General features: G+C 41.9%; 1 protein-coding gene across 1 annotated transcript in view; it reads left to right on the top strand.

Annotated features, from left to right (window-relative positions):
• Positions 1 to 19,304, top strand: part of Cdk6 (cyclin dependent kinase 6) — a 188,450-nt gene that overhangs the window by 41,444 nt on the left and 127,702 nt on the right. Inside the window, exon 3 of the mRNA XM_075953934.1 lies at positions 5,475 to 5,610. Within this exon, the coding sequence (XP_075810049.1) occupies positions 5,475 to 5,610 (136 nt within the window). The remainder of the gene's footprint in view (positions 1 to 5,474; positions 5,611 to 19,304) is intronic.

The raw sequence follows: 19,304 nt of genomic DNA, 5'->3' as shown, positions 1-19,304 counted from the left end.
TGCGTGTGGTAAGTGCTCGTGCACATCTAGAGACCCTGCAGAATCGCCGCCCCCTTCAGCAGCGTGTTCTTTGCTGTCCGTGGCAAATACTTCTGGAGTTTGTCATTTCGTGCTCACGATGAGCCATGGCATACCTAGTCTGTGCTTCTGGAGCAACAAGAGCCACGTAGCCACTGTCCCGTAGTGTGCGGCTCGTGAGAGGAGTGAACCTTTGTTTGGTTCACCAGCCGTGCCCGCCACATGCACTTCATGGAGTTCTACGATTAGAAACGGGGGGGGGGGGGGAGCCTGTGCTCTAGTTTATTACGAATTTGTTATGTCCCTTAGGCAGCCGTGCCAGACAGTGCTCAGCTCTAGAACTATTTGGTGTCCAAACAATGAAGAGTGTGAGAAGTCAGGAAAACCTGACAGGAAAAAAGTCCTCTTAGAACTTCCTGCTTTGGGTCATGGTATAATCCCAGCAGATAATACAGATTTCCCTTTTATTATAACCACAATAGAAAAGCAGCGGTTGTGTTGACACGGCTCGTTGTTTGGGAGACGTCTGTGAATTGTAAACTTTGGAAATCCCAAAACTGCTGGATGCAATCCCATCCAATAGCTGAAGGCAGCTTGCCTGCACAGTAGGTTCTGAGCAGCAAGTTAAATTGAGAAGGCTGACCGGGAAGCAGCCATTAAGAATTACAATGGATAGGATGTAAAGTTAATTCAGGGAATGTTTTGTTAGATGATTACATCATTGGACAGCAGGAAAACCGAGTGTTGTGCTGGACTCTGCTTGTTGTCTTCCCTGCAGCTGGAGGTCAGGACCCTAGAGACAGCAAGAAAGGTAGCTAGCTCATTTGATGGAATAGTTAGGGGTTAGCTAGCTTCACCATGAAATTATAACAACCTATATTTTGGATTGTGTTCAGTCTCCTAAACTGGATGCATAGCCTCAATACATACTGAGAGCCTCTTCTTATGTCTGCTCTTAAAAAAAGTATACCTTCTCTCAAGGTATCTCTTTCTTTGTTCTTCCTCTCTGTCCTTTACCCAACTTGACCTTCTGATCCCTCATGTTCTCCTCTGCTCCCCTTCCCCCCTCCTAACTCCCCTACAGCCCTCCCTCCTCCCTTCACACTGTCAGTTTACTAAGGAGATCTTGTCTACTTCCCCTTCCTGGCGGGGGTGGGGGTGGGGATGATCCATGTATGTGTCTTTTATGGTCCTCCTTGTTTCCTGGCTTCTCTGGGGTTGTAGACTGTAGGCTGGTCATTCTTTGCTTTATGTCTGATACCCAGTTATGAGTGAGTACATACCATGTTTGTCTTTCCGGGTCTGGGTTACCTCACTCAGGATGGTTTTTTTTCTAGATACATCCATTTGCCTGCAAATTTCAAGATGTCATTGTTTTCTACCACTGAGTAGCACTCCATTGTGTATTTGTACCACATTTTCTTTATTTTCTTTGTCTTTGGTTTAGGGACATCTAAGTTGTTTCTAGGTTCTGGCTATTATAAATAACGCTGCTATGAACATAGTTGAGCACATGTCCTTCTAGTATGAGTGTGCATCTTTTGGGTATATGCCCAAGAGTGGCATGATGGGATTAGCAAGAAACCAGGCACTCAGGAAATTCCCAGGAATGGAATCCACAAGGATGACTAAGAATCTAAGCAGTAGCAGAGAGGATACCTTAACATCCTCCCCTGCAATTAGATTGATGATTACCTTAATTGTCATCATAGAACCTTCATCCAGCAACCGATGGAAGCAGATGCAGAGATCCACAACTAAGCAGTTGGGCTGACCTCCTGGAGTCCAGTCATAGAGAGGAAGGAGTGATATTAAAAGCAAAGGGGCCAAGGCCATGATGGGGAAACTCACAGAACCAGCTGCCCCAAGCAAGTGGGAACTCACTGACTCCAGACTGACAGCTGGGGAGCCTTCATAAGACCAAATGTTGATTTATGTTGACAGTTGTGTGGCTCGGGCAGTTTTGGGGACAACCAGCAGGGGAACTAGGATTTATCCCTAGAGCCTGAACTGGCTCATTTCCTATGGAGACAGAGCCCTCCAGGTGATTGTGGGCTTCCACGTGGGTGCTGGGAACCAAACTGATCTTCTGCCGGAGCAGTAAGCACACTCTGAACTGCTGACCCAGCTCCCTCATCCTCACTCTTTTGAGTGGGTATTTGCTTGGGTCCCACGGTATAAGTCTATGATACTGAGTGGTGGCTTCCCTCCGAAGGTTGTGTGAGAATTTTCATTTATTTGCTCATGGTCAGTACAATGTGCTCACATTCTTCCTACGAAAATAGAGTCATGAAGTCATTGAAATGGTATTTCTTTTTTTTCAGCTTACTGAGTATTTTAGAACATCATAAATGTTGACTAACGTAAGAAATCTTACAATGGGAGTTATTTCCCAGTGTTTATGATCAAATGCTCAGGCCTATCGTGCTCTTTGATTTTTAAGTCTGGGAGATGTGGGCAGTCTGGTGACATTCTTCGTTGATTTATACAGATACATTATAGATCGTTAGTGTTCAGCCAAATGCCAGAGACCTTGCTTTACTTTATTTGTGTTCTGTATGAACATAAATAAAGGAACATAAAAAAAACACTTACTGTATGGAAATGTCTGTTTTTTTGCCCACCAAAATGACTACTATTTGATCTGGAGTAATTTTAGAGAAATCCGTAGACAAAAAGGCATCACGAGGATTATGTTCTAGAATTTCCAGAATTAATATTCACAACTGTTGGCTGGAAATGTATTTTCTATCCATTACGATTAATGCAACTATTAACTTGTAGTGTAACGTTTACTGAACAGCTAGAGCAGCTTTATGTTATAGTGAAGAGCAGTACTTTTCTAAATGTCGTCTTTGAAGTGGTCCAGCTATGCCAGTGGTTCCCAACTTCCTCGTGCTGCAGCTGTTTAAATACAGTTCTTCATAACATTATCTTCATTGCTACTTCATAATTGTAATTTTGACAGTGGTATGAGTTGTAACTACCTGATAAACCAGATATCTGATGTGCAACCCCAGGGTTGCAACCCACCGGTTGAGAACCACCGATCTATAAGCTGCCGATGACTAGCAGTGGCACCTGGGAGGGAGGAGCCTATTGATTATCTCTGAGGGGATTGTGATCCTCTACTTTCTGAGTTAACACAGCTAAAGTTTGAGGGTAGTGTCTCCTTGAACCTGGATGAGCAGCTTCTACAGAGCACCTGGTTTTATAGCTCACAATATCTAAGTACATGCATAATAAGTAATATCCATACAGAGGCTGGAGAGATGGTTTAGCAGTCAGAGCATTTGCTGCTCTTGGAGAGGATATGAGTTCAGTTCCTAGCACCTAGAGGCCGGCTCACAGACATCTGTAATTCCTGTTTTAGGGAATCCAAGCCCTCTACCTCCAAAGGCACCAAATATATACATCATAGGCACGTACATGCAGGCAAATACTTATACATGAACTAAAAATAATACTTTGCTGTATGCATTGTCACACAACTGTTTAAATTCATTCCACTTAAAAAAAATTTTCCTATACTTATTTAAGGCAATCGGCAATGGCTTCTTAAAGCTCAACTCTACCTATCTTCTTCTGCATCCCTAGTATGAAGCCGAGGGACCTTAGGTAAAGTTGGCGTATATTAATATTTTGAAGAACAAGGTATTATATAATGAAAAGCAGCTTGGGTGGTTAGATGCTATTCATGAATTGTGTCGTACAAGTCTTGGAAACGGTTTCAGTGTGATTGAGCAATGTTGCATAGTGCCAGAGCTGTTAGGCAATTTCAAGACAACGGTTTGGGGAGCAGGTGACCTTTTGGCTCAACTGCGTTATGTCCCCGTCACGTATTTTTCTTCTTCTGAAAAATAATAGCAGACACACTCAGGGCGGGGGCTCTTAAACTAGAGCTGCTCACTAACTCCAGCAAGTGACGACCAGCACACTTTTTATTAAGGAATGTCTTAGTGCTAATGGGCGTCATATCTAGAGTGAGGCTTGAGAAACCTGGCCGTAATGGCCTGGCTACAGTCTTTGTATTTGATTTCATTACATCCCACTTTGGGTTCGTTGTAGTTTTATTGCAAAGATAGAAGCATCAGGTACAGAGAAGCTTGCTGATTTTGCAACTCTTTTCTGTCCTTTGAGAAGAAGTAGTTGAGAGAGGTGGTTAATAGCTGCTTACGTACAAACGGTCAGTCAGGTTCATAGAGCTGTTTTGATAGACTCCCAAGGCTTCCATAGTGGGTTTCATAGTTTATTGTAAATTGAGACTGATTACAGTGTTCTGTAGATGTTAAAATTTAAGATAGATCCAGAAAGACATACCAAATTTGAAGCCCATGTACCCCAAAAATACAGTAGTGTGACCCAGTAAACCAATTAGGTCTTGTAAATTTAATAGAAGTGACATTCAGATTGAACCAAGGCAATGTACCCAGTGAACAATTTCTAGAACAGGTTTTTCAGTTTGTAAAAGAAACATAATATGAAAGAAGTTCCCATACATCTTAGTTAATGCTGGCTTGTTTAACTCTTCAGACAGCTTGGTGGGACTGTAGTGCACGAGACAGTGCTCAACTAAAGGGCTTTCTGCCCTTGGCCCTGGCGGTTCTCTGGATCAAGGAAGGCTCTTTCTGTGCTGTTTCTTTATCTGAGTCTTTATTACTTTTCCAGTGTATCTCTTCTTTCAGTTTCGCAATGTTGGCCTGATAATCAAGTTATTTAGCAGAACTATCGTATGCGTAGTCTGTTTTTTATGATTTGTATAAACATTTGGAATTCATACTTTGACCACTTTTGGAGTCTATATAGCATTTTATTTGTTATAGTTCCTATTCTGTACAACAGTTTTCTAGTGAATCAAAACACTGCATGCTATCCTGAGAATACATTATTTTCTGTCAGCTGTTTAAAACAAATAATAAAAGCTTAGTTGTTTACAGTGTGATTCTAGATGAGAGTTAGGATTAAAACTAATTGAGAGTTTATACTATTCCTAGGGCAATAGTTTGTCTCACCAGGATGAGAAGTCTGTCTTTGAAATGTTTCTCCGTAGTCCGTCATAGTTGCTGTAACAGCCATGGTTGTTCTTGGAAGCTTTGCAGAGTCCACTATGTCCAGAGAACACTTTATTTCTCAGCTTGTGAGCTAAGCATTGTCAGAATTATTTTTGTCTGGTTGCAAGTTTTTCAAGCCATTTCCATCCACAAATTCTCTATAAACATTTAGTTAGTTAAGATACTCTGGGCATTTACGTTTAATCTCCAGTCATACTGCTCTGTGACTGATACTTGGGCAATCTGGATTTCACTGTTCCTCTGCTGAGCTTTGAGATGGTTATGAAACCAGCAGATCCCATTAGGCCCTCGACTATATGGTGGAATCGAGGGGTACACGGAAGGTGGATGGTTACTACTTGGCTCATTTACAATCTACTCATTCTTGTTGGTTCCCCCTTCTAGGTTGTTTGATGTGTGCACTGTGTCACGAACAGACAGAGAAACCAAACTTACACTAGTGTTTGAGCACGTTGATCAAGACTTGACCACCTACTTGGATAAAGTTCCGGAGCCTGGAGTGCCCACAGAAACCATAAAGGTACCAAGCATCATCCTTTTGTCTGAGTAGACTAGCCACCGTCGCAGCTCACTCAGCACCAGCATTCTTTCGTGTGAAAATGGCCAGAATTGGTGTTTTTGAAACTTAATATACAGTTCAGAATGTCAACTAAATAAAATGGTCAAAAAGTGGAAAATCATCTAGTCCATCTACTAAGTATCTTCAAAGAGTAGGATCGCAGTCCAGTTTCATTGTAGGGTGAATTAAAATAAAAACTTTAGTTTTAATACACATTAAAATTCTTTAAAACTACTTATTTGTGTATTATCTCCCTAATCTTATAAAGTATAACGGATATCACTCAGTTTATCCTGGTGTTCTTGTTCTTTAAGAGATAAATTTTTAGATGTCAATCAAAGGTACATTATGCAGTATAATTATATGCTGATTCTCAGACATATTCATTTGACCCTTTCTGTTTGCTTGTTTTGTTTTTTCCAATTCATCAAGGGGGGTTGTTTGCTTTTTAGTCTAAATGACAAGTAGTAATCTTGGTATTCAATGATAATTAAAGATGCTTTCTGCCCTTCACGGTCAACAGCTAGGAAGTATATTGACTACGAACAAATTCTTCCTTTAAGACTAATGGAAAAGCTACTCAAAATGTTTTGATGGTCTATCTTGTTATTCTGTTTAACTTCGTTTTCTGGTCCATCTGTTAAATCCGTGGCTGTCCCCACAGAGTAAGAAATGTCCTTTGGGTGATGGCTAGTTGGTGTCCCCGAATACTGATGCATTCTGACTGCAACATAATAAAGGTCTCTTTGGGGTCAGGCTAGTAAGAGTGCAGTTTTCTCCCATCTAGCCTTCATTAAAGAGTGAGATAAATAGTGGTAGTTTCGTTTATTTGTGCAGTTTGAAGGCCAGGAAGGCCCTCAGGATGCAGGATTTCTGACCACTTGTTCTCTTCACTCTGCACCCTCGTCCTCTGGCATTATATTCCACTTCTGTGATTTCATTTCTTTTCCTTGTGTTCTTGGTCCAGAAACTCCATATTGTGCCTATAGAGCAGGGTCTTAGTCCTTTCTGCTCACTGTCTCCTGACTGCATTGAACAGTTGGCAGGTTTTTATGTGGTCTGACTTCTGACCTAAGCAGCCCTCGTGGAGCTTCTCACAGTCAGTCCTCTCTAAGTCTGCCCAGATCTGTGTGATGTGCTCACAATCAGTCCTCTCTAAGTCTGCCCAGATGTGTGTGATGTGCTCTCACAGTCCTCTCTAAGTCTGCCCAGATGTGTGTGATGTGCTCTACAGTCAGTCCTCTCTAAGTCTGCCCAGATGTGTGTGATGTGCTCACAGTCAGTCCTCTCTAAGTATGCCCAGATGTGTGTGATGTGCTCACAGTCATTCCTCTCTAAGTCTGCCCAGATGTGTGTGATGTGCTCACAGTCAGTCCTCTCTAAGTCCGCCCAGATGTGTGTGATGTGCTCACAGTCAGTCCTCTCTAAGTCCGCCCAGATGTGTGTGATGTGCTCACAGTCAGTCCTCTCTAAGTCTGCCCAGATGTGTGTGATGTGCTCTCAGTCAGTCCTCTCTAAGTCTGCCCAGATGTGTGTGATGTGCTCACAGTCAATCCCTTGTAAGTCTGCCCAGATGTGTGTGATGTGCTCTACAGTCCTCTCTAAGTCCGCCCAGATGTGTGTGATGTGCTCACAGTCAGTCCTCTCTAAGTCTGCCCAGATGTGTGTGATGTGCTCACAGTCATTCCTCTCTAAGTCTGCCCAGATGTGTGTGATGTGCTCACAGTCAGTCCTCTCTAAGTCCGCCCAGATGTGTGTGATGTGCTCTACAGTCCTCTCTAAGTCTGCCCAGATGTGTGTGATGTGCTCTACAGTCCTCTCTAAGTCTGCCCAGATGTGTGTGATGTGCTCTACAGTCAGTCCTCTCTAAGTCTGCCCAGATGTGTGTGATGTGCTCTCACAGTCAGTCCTCTCTAAGTCTGCCCAGATGTGTGTGATGTGCTCTCACAGTCCTCTCTAAGTCTGCCCAGATGTGTGTGATGTGCTCAGTCAGTCCTCTCTAAGTCTGCCCAGATGTGTGTGATGTGCTCTACAGTCCTCTCTAAGTCTGCCCAGATGTGTGTGATGTGCTCACAGTCAGTTCTCTCTAAGTCTGCCCAGATGTGTGTGATGTGCTCAGTCAGTCCTCTCTAAGTCTGCCCAGATGTGTGTGATGTGCTCACAGTCAGTCCTCTCTAAGTCTGCCCAGATGTGTGTGATGTGCTCACAGTCAGTCCTCTCTAAGTCTGCCCAGATGTGTGTGATGTGCTCTCACAGTTCGATATCGGCTCCTCTGCCTTTGCGTAGTTGTTGCACACTTCACTTTGTAGTATTTTTTGCCCTTGTGATTATTTATGTGTGTATCTTACCTATTTGTAGTACAATCACATGTACTGGTTGGCATACTGGTTTGATACTCAGACAGGAGTAGCAATGAAGTGGGCCTGGGAGATTCGTGTGTGTGTGTGTGTGTATGAAATCAAACATAATAGGAAAAGAAGCAGGCGTCATTGTGGGTCACCAGAGTGGGAAGTGCCGGGATTAGTGCGATCGTGCCTGTGTGTGTGCCATCTGTGTGTGTGCATGCATCTGTATGCGTCATGCCTGTGTGTGTGCATGCATCTGTGTGCGTGCATGCATCTGTGCGGGCATGCATCTGTGTGTGCATGGGTGCTGGAGGTTGGAGACTGAGATTCTCCTGGAAGCTGAAGAGTCTCTACAGCCGTCAGAATTAGTACCTCTCTAGATTAGCTGCTAGAAGTGAGGTTGGGAGCCAGGCCATTAATTAGAATTAATGGCATATCGTTAAGAATATGATGAGTGTTTTCAAAGTGGCATATAACCATGATCAAATAAAAGTAATGTGTATGTAAGTACAAAGGTCTCTGGTTAACCTTAAAGAGTAACTAAAACTTCCTTGTTTTCATCCTTAATTTTTAAAAATAGCTCTGAATTGTTCGATTTTTTTTCCATTTTTACTGATTAGTATGTTTCTAACCTGAATGGTGTTATGACATGAGTATAAATCCACCTTACAGGCTCCTCTCATTGAGCCCTCCTTTTCAGCTGCTTGGAACACTGAGGAGGAGGACCAGCTGGAGGAAGTCGGTCTTGGGACTGCGGGACTCTTCCTGCCCAGACTCCGTACTTCTGGTCAGGAAGATGTGAGCAAGCCACTGACACACTCAGCATCAACTGCTTGTCTCCGTGACACTCTTGTCACAGTGACTTCCCCATCACACTGGAGTGTACCCCCTCAGACCATGAGACCAAACAGATTCTTGGTCCCCTAATTTGTCCTGTAAGGTGTTTATTTGGGAGCTTATACAACCGTTAAATCGTTAGGTTAAAGGTGTAACTGACATCCATCAAATGGAGAGTTAAGTTAAAAGTATAATTGACACAAATCTTTTTCCTAGGCACTTGTATCTTTTGTTTTGGTGATTGATGGATTTTTAGGAGTTGGTGTACAGGTTAAATGCATTGTTGGTTGATGTTTTCAAGCATGGATGTGGAGAACAGAAATATTTGTTGTACAGAAGGTCTATTTATACCAAGTCTCTTTGAGCCAGTGAATGTTATTATGTTGAATGGTTTACTAAGAACACAAAAATGTATTCTTTCTATAGAATGTTCTGTGGAATAAGGCTCTTTTTAGAAAATACCGAGAGATTATTTGTTCTGTGTTTAGGGGTGAATTATTTGTTTGGTGATCAGGGGCTGAAATACAGCTCATTTAAAGAGAGAGAGAGAGATGAGTCTTGCAAAAGCATGTGGCAGACATTCTCAGTCTTTATTTGAGCATTTTCAGGTACAAACACCTCACCTGTCTTCGGCTTTTTGCACGTGGTACCGAGGTGTTCTTTAGAGTCATCCCAGAAGCTAGGAGGTTAGTAATACTGTACTGACATAACATGCTATGTTGTCAAGTCGTAAACTGGAAAATACTTTAACGTAAAGCAGATACATACTTAAAAATCAAGATAAAAAGCATGGGCGATGATTTAGGCCAGGGACTTTGTCCTTTACCGTCTGTTTTCCAAGGTGCTCTCTTGGCTCTGTTCACCTGTTAGTTTGCCACCTATAATAAAAACATTCCAGTGCTTATTGGGGTACTAATTGTAATAGGATGGCAGGACTGGATAGAACTAGAATATTTCGTCATGTCTGGACAGGGATAAAATCTTTATCATTTAATCAACATCTTCGTTAGAAAACAAAAACCTCTCAGAGAACAGTTTTTCAGATATTCGAGTAACATTTGTTTTGAAAAAACAAAAAAATCATGAAGCTTTACGTAGTTGTTCAGGTTGATACTTGGGTCCCTTTGTAGGGGACAAGCTTCCATTACTTCATCGGCCTTGAATAAAGGAAGTCACTGGCTATGCCTGGGCTGAAGATCACCTCTGAGAAGCTGTAATAATAATGATAGTGATAATAATAATTGTAGGATCCTGTCAGGACAAGCTCAGTAGAGGCCTGAGTCTTAGTGGTTTACCCTGAGGCAACACCTGGTTCTGACAAAGACCACAAACTGAGTCCACCCAGGTACCGCTCAGGAGCAGACCATCCAAAGGAAATTGCTGATGTTCCAACCATCAGAGATAGGATCACCTGCCAGCACACTCACCCAGGTCACCCCTAGACAAATGTCAGCCAATCAGGGATCTCAGACCTTAGAAATTCCTCACCCCCACCTTTGCTACTATAAAAACCCAACTCTGAGTTGGGGGCCCTCTGATCACTCCAGTACATTGGGTAAACACGGAGAGACTAAGTTTGCAAACTTGTTTAAGAATAAAAGCTCTTTGCTTTTAATACAGGGCTTGGTCTCCTAGTTGGTTTTGGGGGGACTTTGTGATCTAGACATCATCATTATCATAATAAAGAAAACTATAAAACACTGCTTTTTCCAACATTTTCAAAGTAAATTTCTAGGTAAAATGTTCTAGATGTGCAAACCTCACCTTGAAGGTGTTGTGGTGGTCTTTAGGTCCACCGATTCTTGTTTGATGATGACATTTGCATAGAAAGCTTGTTGACCACTCTACTGTGAAACCAACAAGTAGCTTGGTGTGACTTTGTTGGCATAGCTGGCTTTCCTCTTTCTAATTCAGACTATCGTCTTCGGGTCTGTTTGTGGAGTTGAGTTTCCACCTTTACTTTTCATCTTCATGCATCCATCTGCCGCAGGGGTCAAAGCGGTGTCGGAAAGTTCATTCTCCATATTTCTCAGTCGTCTGGAGTAGAGGGAGCCATATGGCAGAGTACCAAGGAGAGAGTCCTCTGTGAGGGAGGGATTCCTTCCCAAAGCAGAACTGGGTGCCTGTCCTCTTGCAGTGAACCCCGTCTTGTGTGCTGGCACTCGCCAGCAGATCAGCTTTTCTAGGGTCTGGCCCAGCGTCTTCAACTCACTTAGGTTACCTAATGTTATTCCTTGGACATTCTGCCAGTACAACATATTTAATGAAACGGACGGTATCATTTCATGAGAATAAAGCACAGAAGAAACACACAGATCAGTAGCTTCTCTAAAACAGGACCAGGGTCTTCGCCCTCAAGACCATATGGCCTCACGGAGTTGCGGGATAAAAATTATGTCCATGTATCCCTATGATAAATGAATTCTATGGAACCGGAGAGAGAGAAAAAAAGCTCAAGGTTTATGTCTGTGTGGGTAATTTTCTCAGTGAATTGGATTTCCTTTTATCTTCAGTTAGATGGTTTTTGGAGCTTCTGTTGGTTTTGCTGTTTTCAGTAAGAGATAAAATGTACTATTAGGTTTATTTTACAAAACCCAGACTTCGGAGACCAACACACACTCTTGATAACTCCTGCTTTCTGCCTCTGGGAAACAATCTGTTTTCGTGACGAGTATCTGCTTGTATTAAGCAGTGCCTGACGTCGGAATGGAATGCCCTAAGCTGATTCATCCTTGTCTGCTTGACATAATGCAAAGTGACTGGTCCCCTGTGCTGCAAGTGAAAGCCTCCCAGCTCTTCCTCTTCTGCTCTTAAAGGAACCAAACCCTGGCCCCTGGCAGCTCCCGGTGGTCTCTGCTTTGCCTGAATTACAGCAGGTGATTTGTCCTATCTTTGCAGAACACAGAACAAATTAACATGAAAATATCGCTTCTCAGAAAACAAGGCAGGCTTGAATACCCTGTCACTGCTGGTCATTAGCCATCTGCTGCCCGCGCTCACACTGTTTATCACAGTGGAAATTCAAGAGCAGATGTTGCATAATAAGGTGATCCCAAAAAAACAAGGCAAAAAAATTCAAAGAACAAATTCTCCACAGTGAAAATAAAGATCCTGGACTGAAATTGTATTTCAATTCAACATCATGGCTAGATTAATTTAATAGACTGATTTTTTTAACATGGGTGTCCTTACAATGCTATGCCTCCTATTTGTTCAAATTATTTTTATAGTTAAAGTTTTTAACTTAAGTTCATGTGTGAACGATGCTTTATATGTTATTGGATTAAATGCCCTTTAATGAGCAAAACGACATATTTTAGTGACACCCATTCTAGGGTAAGGGACTTCATAGGTCAGTCATGGCACTTTTATTTTAAAACAGACCCTGCCTTAACAGCAGCTTCAGGAAGAAAAACTTGGTTGGAATTAAAGTTGGATAGCGCAAGCCTTGGTAGTAGCTTCCCACTTCTTTTTACTTGGTACTCAATACTGTATATTCCGTAGTCTTTCTCTTGATTTTCTTCCACTTTCACCCTTCCTCCCTGGACGATCCCACCAGTGCCAGCGTTAACCCTCTTCTCTCTTAGCCTTGTTGGCCCTGGGTCTGCCTAGTCCTGTCCAACCTGGGGCTTTCTTTGGGTCTAGAGTCCCAGATGTTCACTTTAGTCCTCTTGTCTTTCTGTGTACATGAATGTGGTGTTTAATGGAATTGGCTATTGCTGTGCTTTATCTAATTTACTAATACACTCTAGACCTTCATGGTGCTTTATAAAAATTGGATGCTTATAGTGTATTAACTGTTGTGTTTCACAAGCATTTTGTATTCTTAGAACAGGCATCCTGGGGTGGGAATAAACCTGAGTGGTCGAGAGTTTGCCTAGAACGGGGTGACCCAAGGCCCTGCGGATCCCCTTGCTGGTGGGAGAGAGAGGTTGGGTAGAGTTTATTTAGCAGGTTATGGGGGTGGGGTGCAGAGAAGAGAAGAGGGGTAAAGGGGAAAAAAGAGGCAGAAATTGCCTCTCCAGAAGAGCTGACAGAGAGCACAGGCTGGAGAGGAGGTGGAGATCCACTTGCCTGGGGGGGGTGGGGGGGTAAGGGGGTGGGGAGTAGGGGGTGAGGGACTTGTCTCTTAAAAGGACAGGGTACCCAGGCAACAGGCCAGGCCAGCAGATTACAACAGTGACCTGATCAGGACTGTGACCTAGGTTAGGAAAATTGGTTTTGAGTATACCACGACTGGCACCTGGCCATTTATTAGATTAGCATTTGTACTGAGTCCGTTCCAAGTTTTCTCTGGCTTTAGGAAGAAACTAGGATGAGTGAGCTTTAACAAGCACAGTACTTTATACTCCTAAACTCCCAAGCACAGACCTAATGTGTAGAGAGACGTGAGCTCCTTCGTGTATCCGTCATCCTACTAGGCCATTCAATCCTTTGTTCCTTCTCCTGCTATCGTCTACTCCAAATGAAAACTTTCAGAAACATAAGAAACCTTTTCAAGGTGAGCATTTTCAGGTAATTTAGATTTAGAGGATCCTCACAGAAGCAAATGCTCATGCAAATCCCTGCATCTTTGTAGTAGCTAAAGGTACATGGATGGAAAAAAGATAGAATGATTCAAATACGTAACACTGCAATTTGAAATTACAACAAAATTATTGGTTTCTCCCACAAACAGGAAGTCCATGTTTAAAAAGTCACTTTCTGAAGGTTCAGTTGAGACTCGGTCCTTAAAATAAAGACTGACTCATTAAATAGGGAAATGACACTTAGAGCAGATGATCCGGACTGGCTTGAGCAAATGCCTTCTCACCGCAGGCATCAAGTTTCTAGGCAACGTGAACCTCTGCTTGTCCCCGTGGAGACTGACGAATCTACACTGTGGGGACATTCCTGTTGACATTTGCTTGTTCTCAAGCTCTTTGGGTTTCCCTGTAATCATGGGAATGTGTTTCATTATAGCTGTCTTTTCTTCCTTAGCTACACTTTCATTTCCGGTTGTGTCATGCTATCCAGAAGGTTCAGGTATATACTCTCCAGCCTGACCCCTCCCACTTGTCCAAGATATACAAACTTGATATTGGCAGGACGGTCGTTGGAGGGGATGGGCAGATAGACCAGTCTTCAAAATGCTTGCTATGCCAACATGGGATCCTCAGTGTTCACCACCACGGGCTGGAAAGAAAAAAAAGAAAGAAAGAAAAACAGAAACAAAACAAACAAGAAAACAGAACAAAAACCCTACGGGCATGGTGGTATGCACTTGGCATTGTGTCATCCCAGTGCTGAGGAGGCAAGAGACCAGGAGGATGCCGGGGGTTTATTGGCTGGTCATCCTTAACTAATTGGTGAGCAGGTTCTGATGAGAGACCCTGTCTCAAGAAAGAAAAAGTGGGTGGCTGCTCAGGAATGACACCCAAAGTGCTCCTTTGGGTATTTCCAAGGTATGCGCACCCCCCCCCCACACCCACACACATTCACGCACATACGCCTGCACCAATACCAGCAGCCCACTGTGCACACACAAACCCGCTGGGTACTCTCTCTTAAAGCTAAGCCTTCCTTAAACCTAAATATCAGGCTTGATGCCTTGCTTTCCTTCACAGTCTTCATTGATAAGTATTTTCTTGTTTTTCTTTCAAAGACAGCCCCCAATCTCACTTCTTAACAACACATCAAATAAGATTGCTAATTTAAGTTTCTTTCAGCCATTTTAGATTCCTCTGTTGAGAGTTCTTTGTTTAGGTCTGTACCCCATTTTTTCATTGGATTAATTGTTGTTTTGATGACCAATTTCTTGAGTTCTTTGTATATTTTGGAGATCAGACCTCTCTCCAGTGTGGGGTTGGTGAAGATCTTTTTATAGGTGAGTTGAGTCCATTTATATTAAGGGATATTAATGACCAATAATTGCTAGCTCCTGTAATTTTAGTTTTTGATGGTGGTGATGCTATTGTATGTGTTTTTCCCTTCTTTGGGATTTGCTGCTGTGAGATTAATGTCTGTGTTTTTGTTGATGTAACCAACTTCTTTGGGTTGGAGTTTTCCTCTGGTACTTTGTGTAGGGCTGGGTTTGTGGCTAGGTATTGGTTAAATCTGGTTAAAATTGGTTCTGTTATGGAATATCTTGTTTTGCCTGTCTATGATGATTGAAAGTTTTGCTGAGTTTAGTAGTCTGGGCTGGCATCTTGGGCTCTTAATGTCTGCGTAACGCTTGACCAGGACCTTATGACTTTTATTGTTTTTATTGAGAAGTCAGGTATAATTCTGAGAGGTTTCGCCTTTATACGTTACTTTGCCTTTTTCCTTTGCAGCTCTTAATATTCTTTCTTTAGTGGCAAAGAGACTTTTTTTTCCAGTCCATTCTATTTGGTGTTTTGTAACCTTCTTGTATCTTCGTATACGTATCTTTCTTTTGGTTGAGAAAGTCTTCTATGATATTGTTGAATATATTTCCTGTGCTTTTGAGCTGGCATTCTTAACCCTTTTCTATCCCTATTATTCTTAGATTTGGTCTTTTTATGGTGCCCCATATTTCCTGGATATCTTGTGTTAAACATTTGTTAGGTGTAATGTTTTCTTTGGCTGATGAGTCTACTTCCTCTATCATATCTTCAGCGCTTGATATTCTCTTTTCTATCTCTTGTATTTTGCTTTTTATGCTTGCATTTGTGGTTCCTGATTTTTTTTTCAAATTTTACATTTCTGTAATTCCCTCAGTCTTTGTTTTCTTTATTGTCTCTATTTTGGTTTTCAAGTCTTGAATAGTTCTTTTCATCTGTTTGATTTCTTTTGGTTTTCTTTAAGGGATTTGTTCATTTCTTCCAATGTTCTGTTTGTCTTTTTCTCCATTTCTTTGTGGGAATTTTTCACTTCCTCTTTAAGGGCCTCAATCATTCCTCTAAAGTTACTTTTAAGGTCATTTTCTTCTGCTTTATTTATATTGGGGTGTTCAAGTCTTGCTGTTTGTAGGGCCACTAGTTTTTATTGGTGTTGTTTTGCTCTTTGTGGTGTTGAGTGTGTTCTTAGATTGGTGTAGTTGGGGTTGTCTGTGTCTCTGGTGATCAATCTTCCAGGTGCCATTAGATCCAAGACTCAGATGGTTGCTCCTCGTGGTGCAGTTTAGGGCCATGGTTCCAGTCATCCTAGAGGTCACTTGGTATTCCTTGAGGTTGCTCAGCACTCCCTGGGGTCACTCTGCAATACCAGGGGTCTTTTTGACCTGCTTCCATGGAGGTTGCTTGCTTCGGGTTGCTTCCTCTGAGGTTGCCTGTGCCTTGGGCCTGCTTAGGAGGAGGTTGCTTGGTCAGGGCTGCTACCTCAGAGGTCATCGATTCATGCCTAGTCCAGCGGAGGTCTCTGGCTTTGTCCTGCTGGCTTGGTCCTGCTCCCTCAGTGGTTTCTCCCTTGTACTTGCTTCTGTGGAGATCACTGTTTCAGGCCCACTCTGGTGGATGTAACCTGCTTAGGCCTGTTTCTGTAGATGTCCCTGGCTTGGGCCAGGTCCTGCAGAGGTCTCTGCCTCAGGCCTGCTCTCTCAACGGTTGCTCCCTTGTATCTGCTCCTTTGGGTGTCGCTGCCTCAGGTATGCTCAGGAGGAGATTGCTCCATTGTTACAGGTTTTAATGGTGACATCATCATGTATAGTATATATAGTAAGTACATGTTAGTTGTTTCCTTTTTGACTCAAGGAGTCAAACAGATGTGACCCTGTTACCTTTTTGATTTTGTATTTACCACCATTCATGTCTGTCCCCGATGATACTCGCTAATTTGTCTTTGTTTAGAACAAAAAGAATTTTCTTTTCTTCAAATCATTCTCCTGGAGTGTAGTCACTAGAAAGCTAAGAAGGAACATAGCAGAAATGGGAGATGGCCAGGCTGAAGAGGTTTTGCTGTGAACTGAATTTGGGAATGGCAACTTAAAGATCAAGTCTGTGCCTTGTACTATATCTTGATCTGAAACAATTGTCCTGCATTTAAGGTGCTCTGTGAATTTGCTTAGTGGGGAACAAACACTCAAAGCAAGAATCTTGCTGACCTTTTCATCTGACTGATATACCACATATTAATATTAAAACCTTGAACTGGAAAATTCACCATCACCCACAGTTGAGACATAGTGTTTGTGGAAATGAAGATGTTAGAAATGACATAGGTGTGGGCCCTGTGTCCTTTTTGCCTTTTCCTTTTACCAAAACATATTCCTGGCCAGGGGGTGAAGAACAAAGAAGAAATAAGTTGGTAATTGCAGAAGAAAAATGAGTTGATTGGATCCCGTTAAAAATAGATTTGTGACTAGCAGTCACCTTTCTCCTAGGCTGCTCTGTAAAAGGCAGTCCACGGAATGGGGCCATAAGTGCATGAAACATTAATATTAATAACTCATTCTCCCCATTAAAATTATTACACGGAGCACAGCCCTTTCTAAATCTTCTAAATCCCCAACCCCTTTCAAGTGTATTCCAACCAGATATTAAAGACAGGCTGAGTTATGTCTGTATTGCAAAGCTATATGAATCCAAATAAACAACGCACAAGAACATAAATAGTGATTTTTGTCTTGAATTGTAATCTGTTCTGAATGTCACTACTATACCAACAATCTCTAATGGGCATCGCTCATTCGTTTTGTAAGTAAGATCTTAATGAAAATACTTAGGAATGTGAAAGGAAGTAACCTACAAATTATGTCAGCATGAATTGAGAAATGGTTGCATTTTGGTGTCCTCTGGGGTAACACTACAAGAGAAAGGACTTCTTTCCTGCTCTGTCTTGTCCATCACTTTCACCGCCAGGGTTTCACAGAACTAAATATGTAATTTATCGCTGTGTCCCATAATTAACATATGGTTTGTGTTACTGATTTCTCGGGTTTCAAAGGGAATAAATTGAGCTTTCCTCCACATTTAGGATATATAGTTTTGATTTTATTGTGTGTGTGTGATTTTTTTTAAAGGAACTCCAGACAAAGACACACATTATTTGTAAGTTAGAGAACAGCTGCCAGAAAACAGAAAATTAGAAAGGAGTTCTGAGTGGAATAATAGAGATACTGTTCAGAGGTAGCCCTGTACTGCAGGACCAGTTCCTTAGAAGAGAGACAGCTGAGATAGATACTGTTCAGAGGTAGCCCTGTACTGCAGGACCAGTTCCTTAGAAGAGAGACAGCTGAGATAGATACTGTTCAGAGGTAGCCCTGTACAACAGGATGAGTTCCTTAGAAAAGAGACAGCTGAATTTGCTTGTAAATTTTGCTAGAAACAGGCCTGATTTACCATCATTCAGTGCTGGTCAGGAGGAGGCTGAAGGCAATGCTTTCAGCTTTGTGTTTGAAGCAAGTATCTTTGTTGATGATTTGTGGAAATTCACATATTTCTGGTTTGGAAAGATGAGTGAATATTACTGGATTACAACTTGTTCTTTTTAACATATACAACATTTTAGCAAATATTTACCAGATTGTGGAGTAAAGTTTCCTGTGTGTAAAAGATCACAGGCCAGGCAGTGGTGGCACACACCTTTAATCCCAGCACTCGGGAGGCAGAGGCCAGCCTGGTCTACAGAGTGAATTCCAGGACAGCCAGAACCACATAGTGAAACCCTGTCTCAAGTAAACAAAAGAACATATGTATAAATTGTTTAGACATTAGAAAAATATTTGATTTGTAGTATTGCATGTACAATTGAAAGGCAAAGAGTTATTTACACAAAATCTGGCAAGAGTTTAATAGTCTTAATATAGAAAAAGCTTTTAGAAATGAATAAAAAATGAGCCAGTTTAGATATAAATAAGGAAATAAACATTTATCAAGAACTATGTATTCATAGACTAACTAAAAGAATTGGGGTTGAGGGGAGCTCAGCTTCACTGATGTTAGGATGCATGGTGAGAGTCTGAATGTACTAGAAGAGATCATTATGTAAATTACAAAACTAATTCAAACAGAACGATTTATCTCTACAGGAACAATTCTCATAACCTAATTAGTAAAAGAATAATTGCCTAAAGAAATAGAAGATACAAATTGTATAGGTAGCATATACTCAATTTGGAAATATATGTCTAATACTTACATTTTCAAAAACTAGCAAGACATACACTAAAATACAAATGTGTATCTCTCTTAAAATATGCTATGTTGTTTATGTTGGTGACCTTCAATATTAGACTGGATGAAATTCCTAGTAACAGCCTACTTGAATCACCCAACCAATGATCTCCCACTGTATATGTAGTGGGTAGCATTCTCTGTTTCAGAGCCAGTGCTCTCTCATATCTGTCTTTCCTTTGTCCCCAGTGTAAGAATGAATAACACCCTTCACTTCCTCTTGACAGCACAGTAGGACAGACCTTATTACAAATTCAGCATGTGTACCCTGAAGGACTGACTGTATGGCATAGATGGTGATCTCAGTAAAATAGCAGCACTGAGACACAGTAGTACTCAACCTCCCAATAGGACTCGTGTG

The sequence above is a fragment of the Microtus pennsylvanicus genome, chromosome 19 (assembly GCF_037038515.1).
Source record: "Microtus pennsylvanicus isolate mMicPen1 chromosome 19, mMicPen1.hap1, whole genome shotgun sequence".
Taxonomy (NCBI): domain Eukaryota; kingdom Metazoa; phylum Chordata; class Mammalia; order Rodentia; family Cricetidae; genus Microtus; species Microtus pennsylvanicus.
This window is presented reverse-complemented; position numbering and strand designations above follow the sequence as displayed.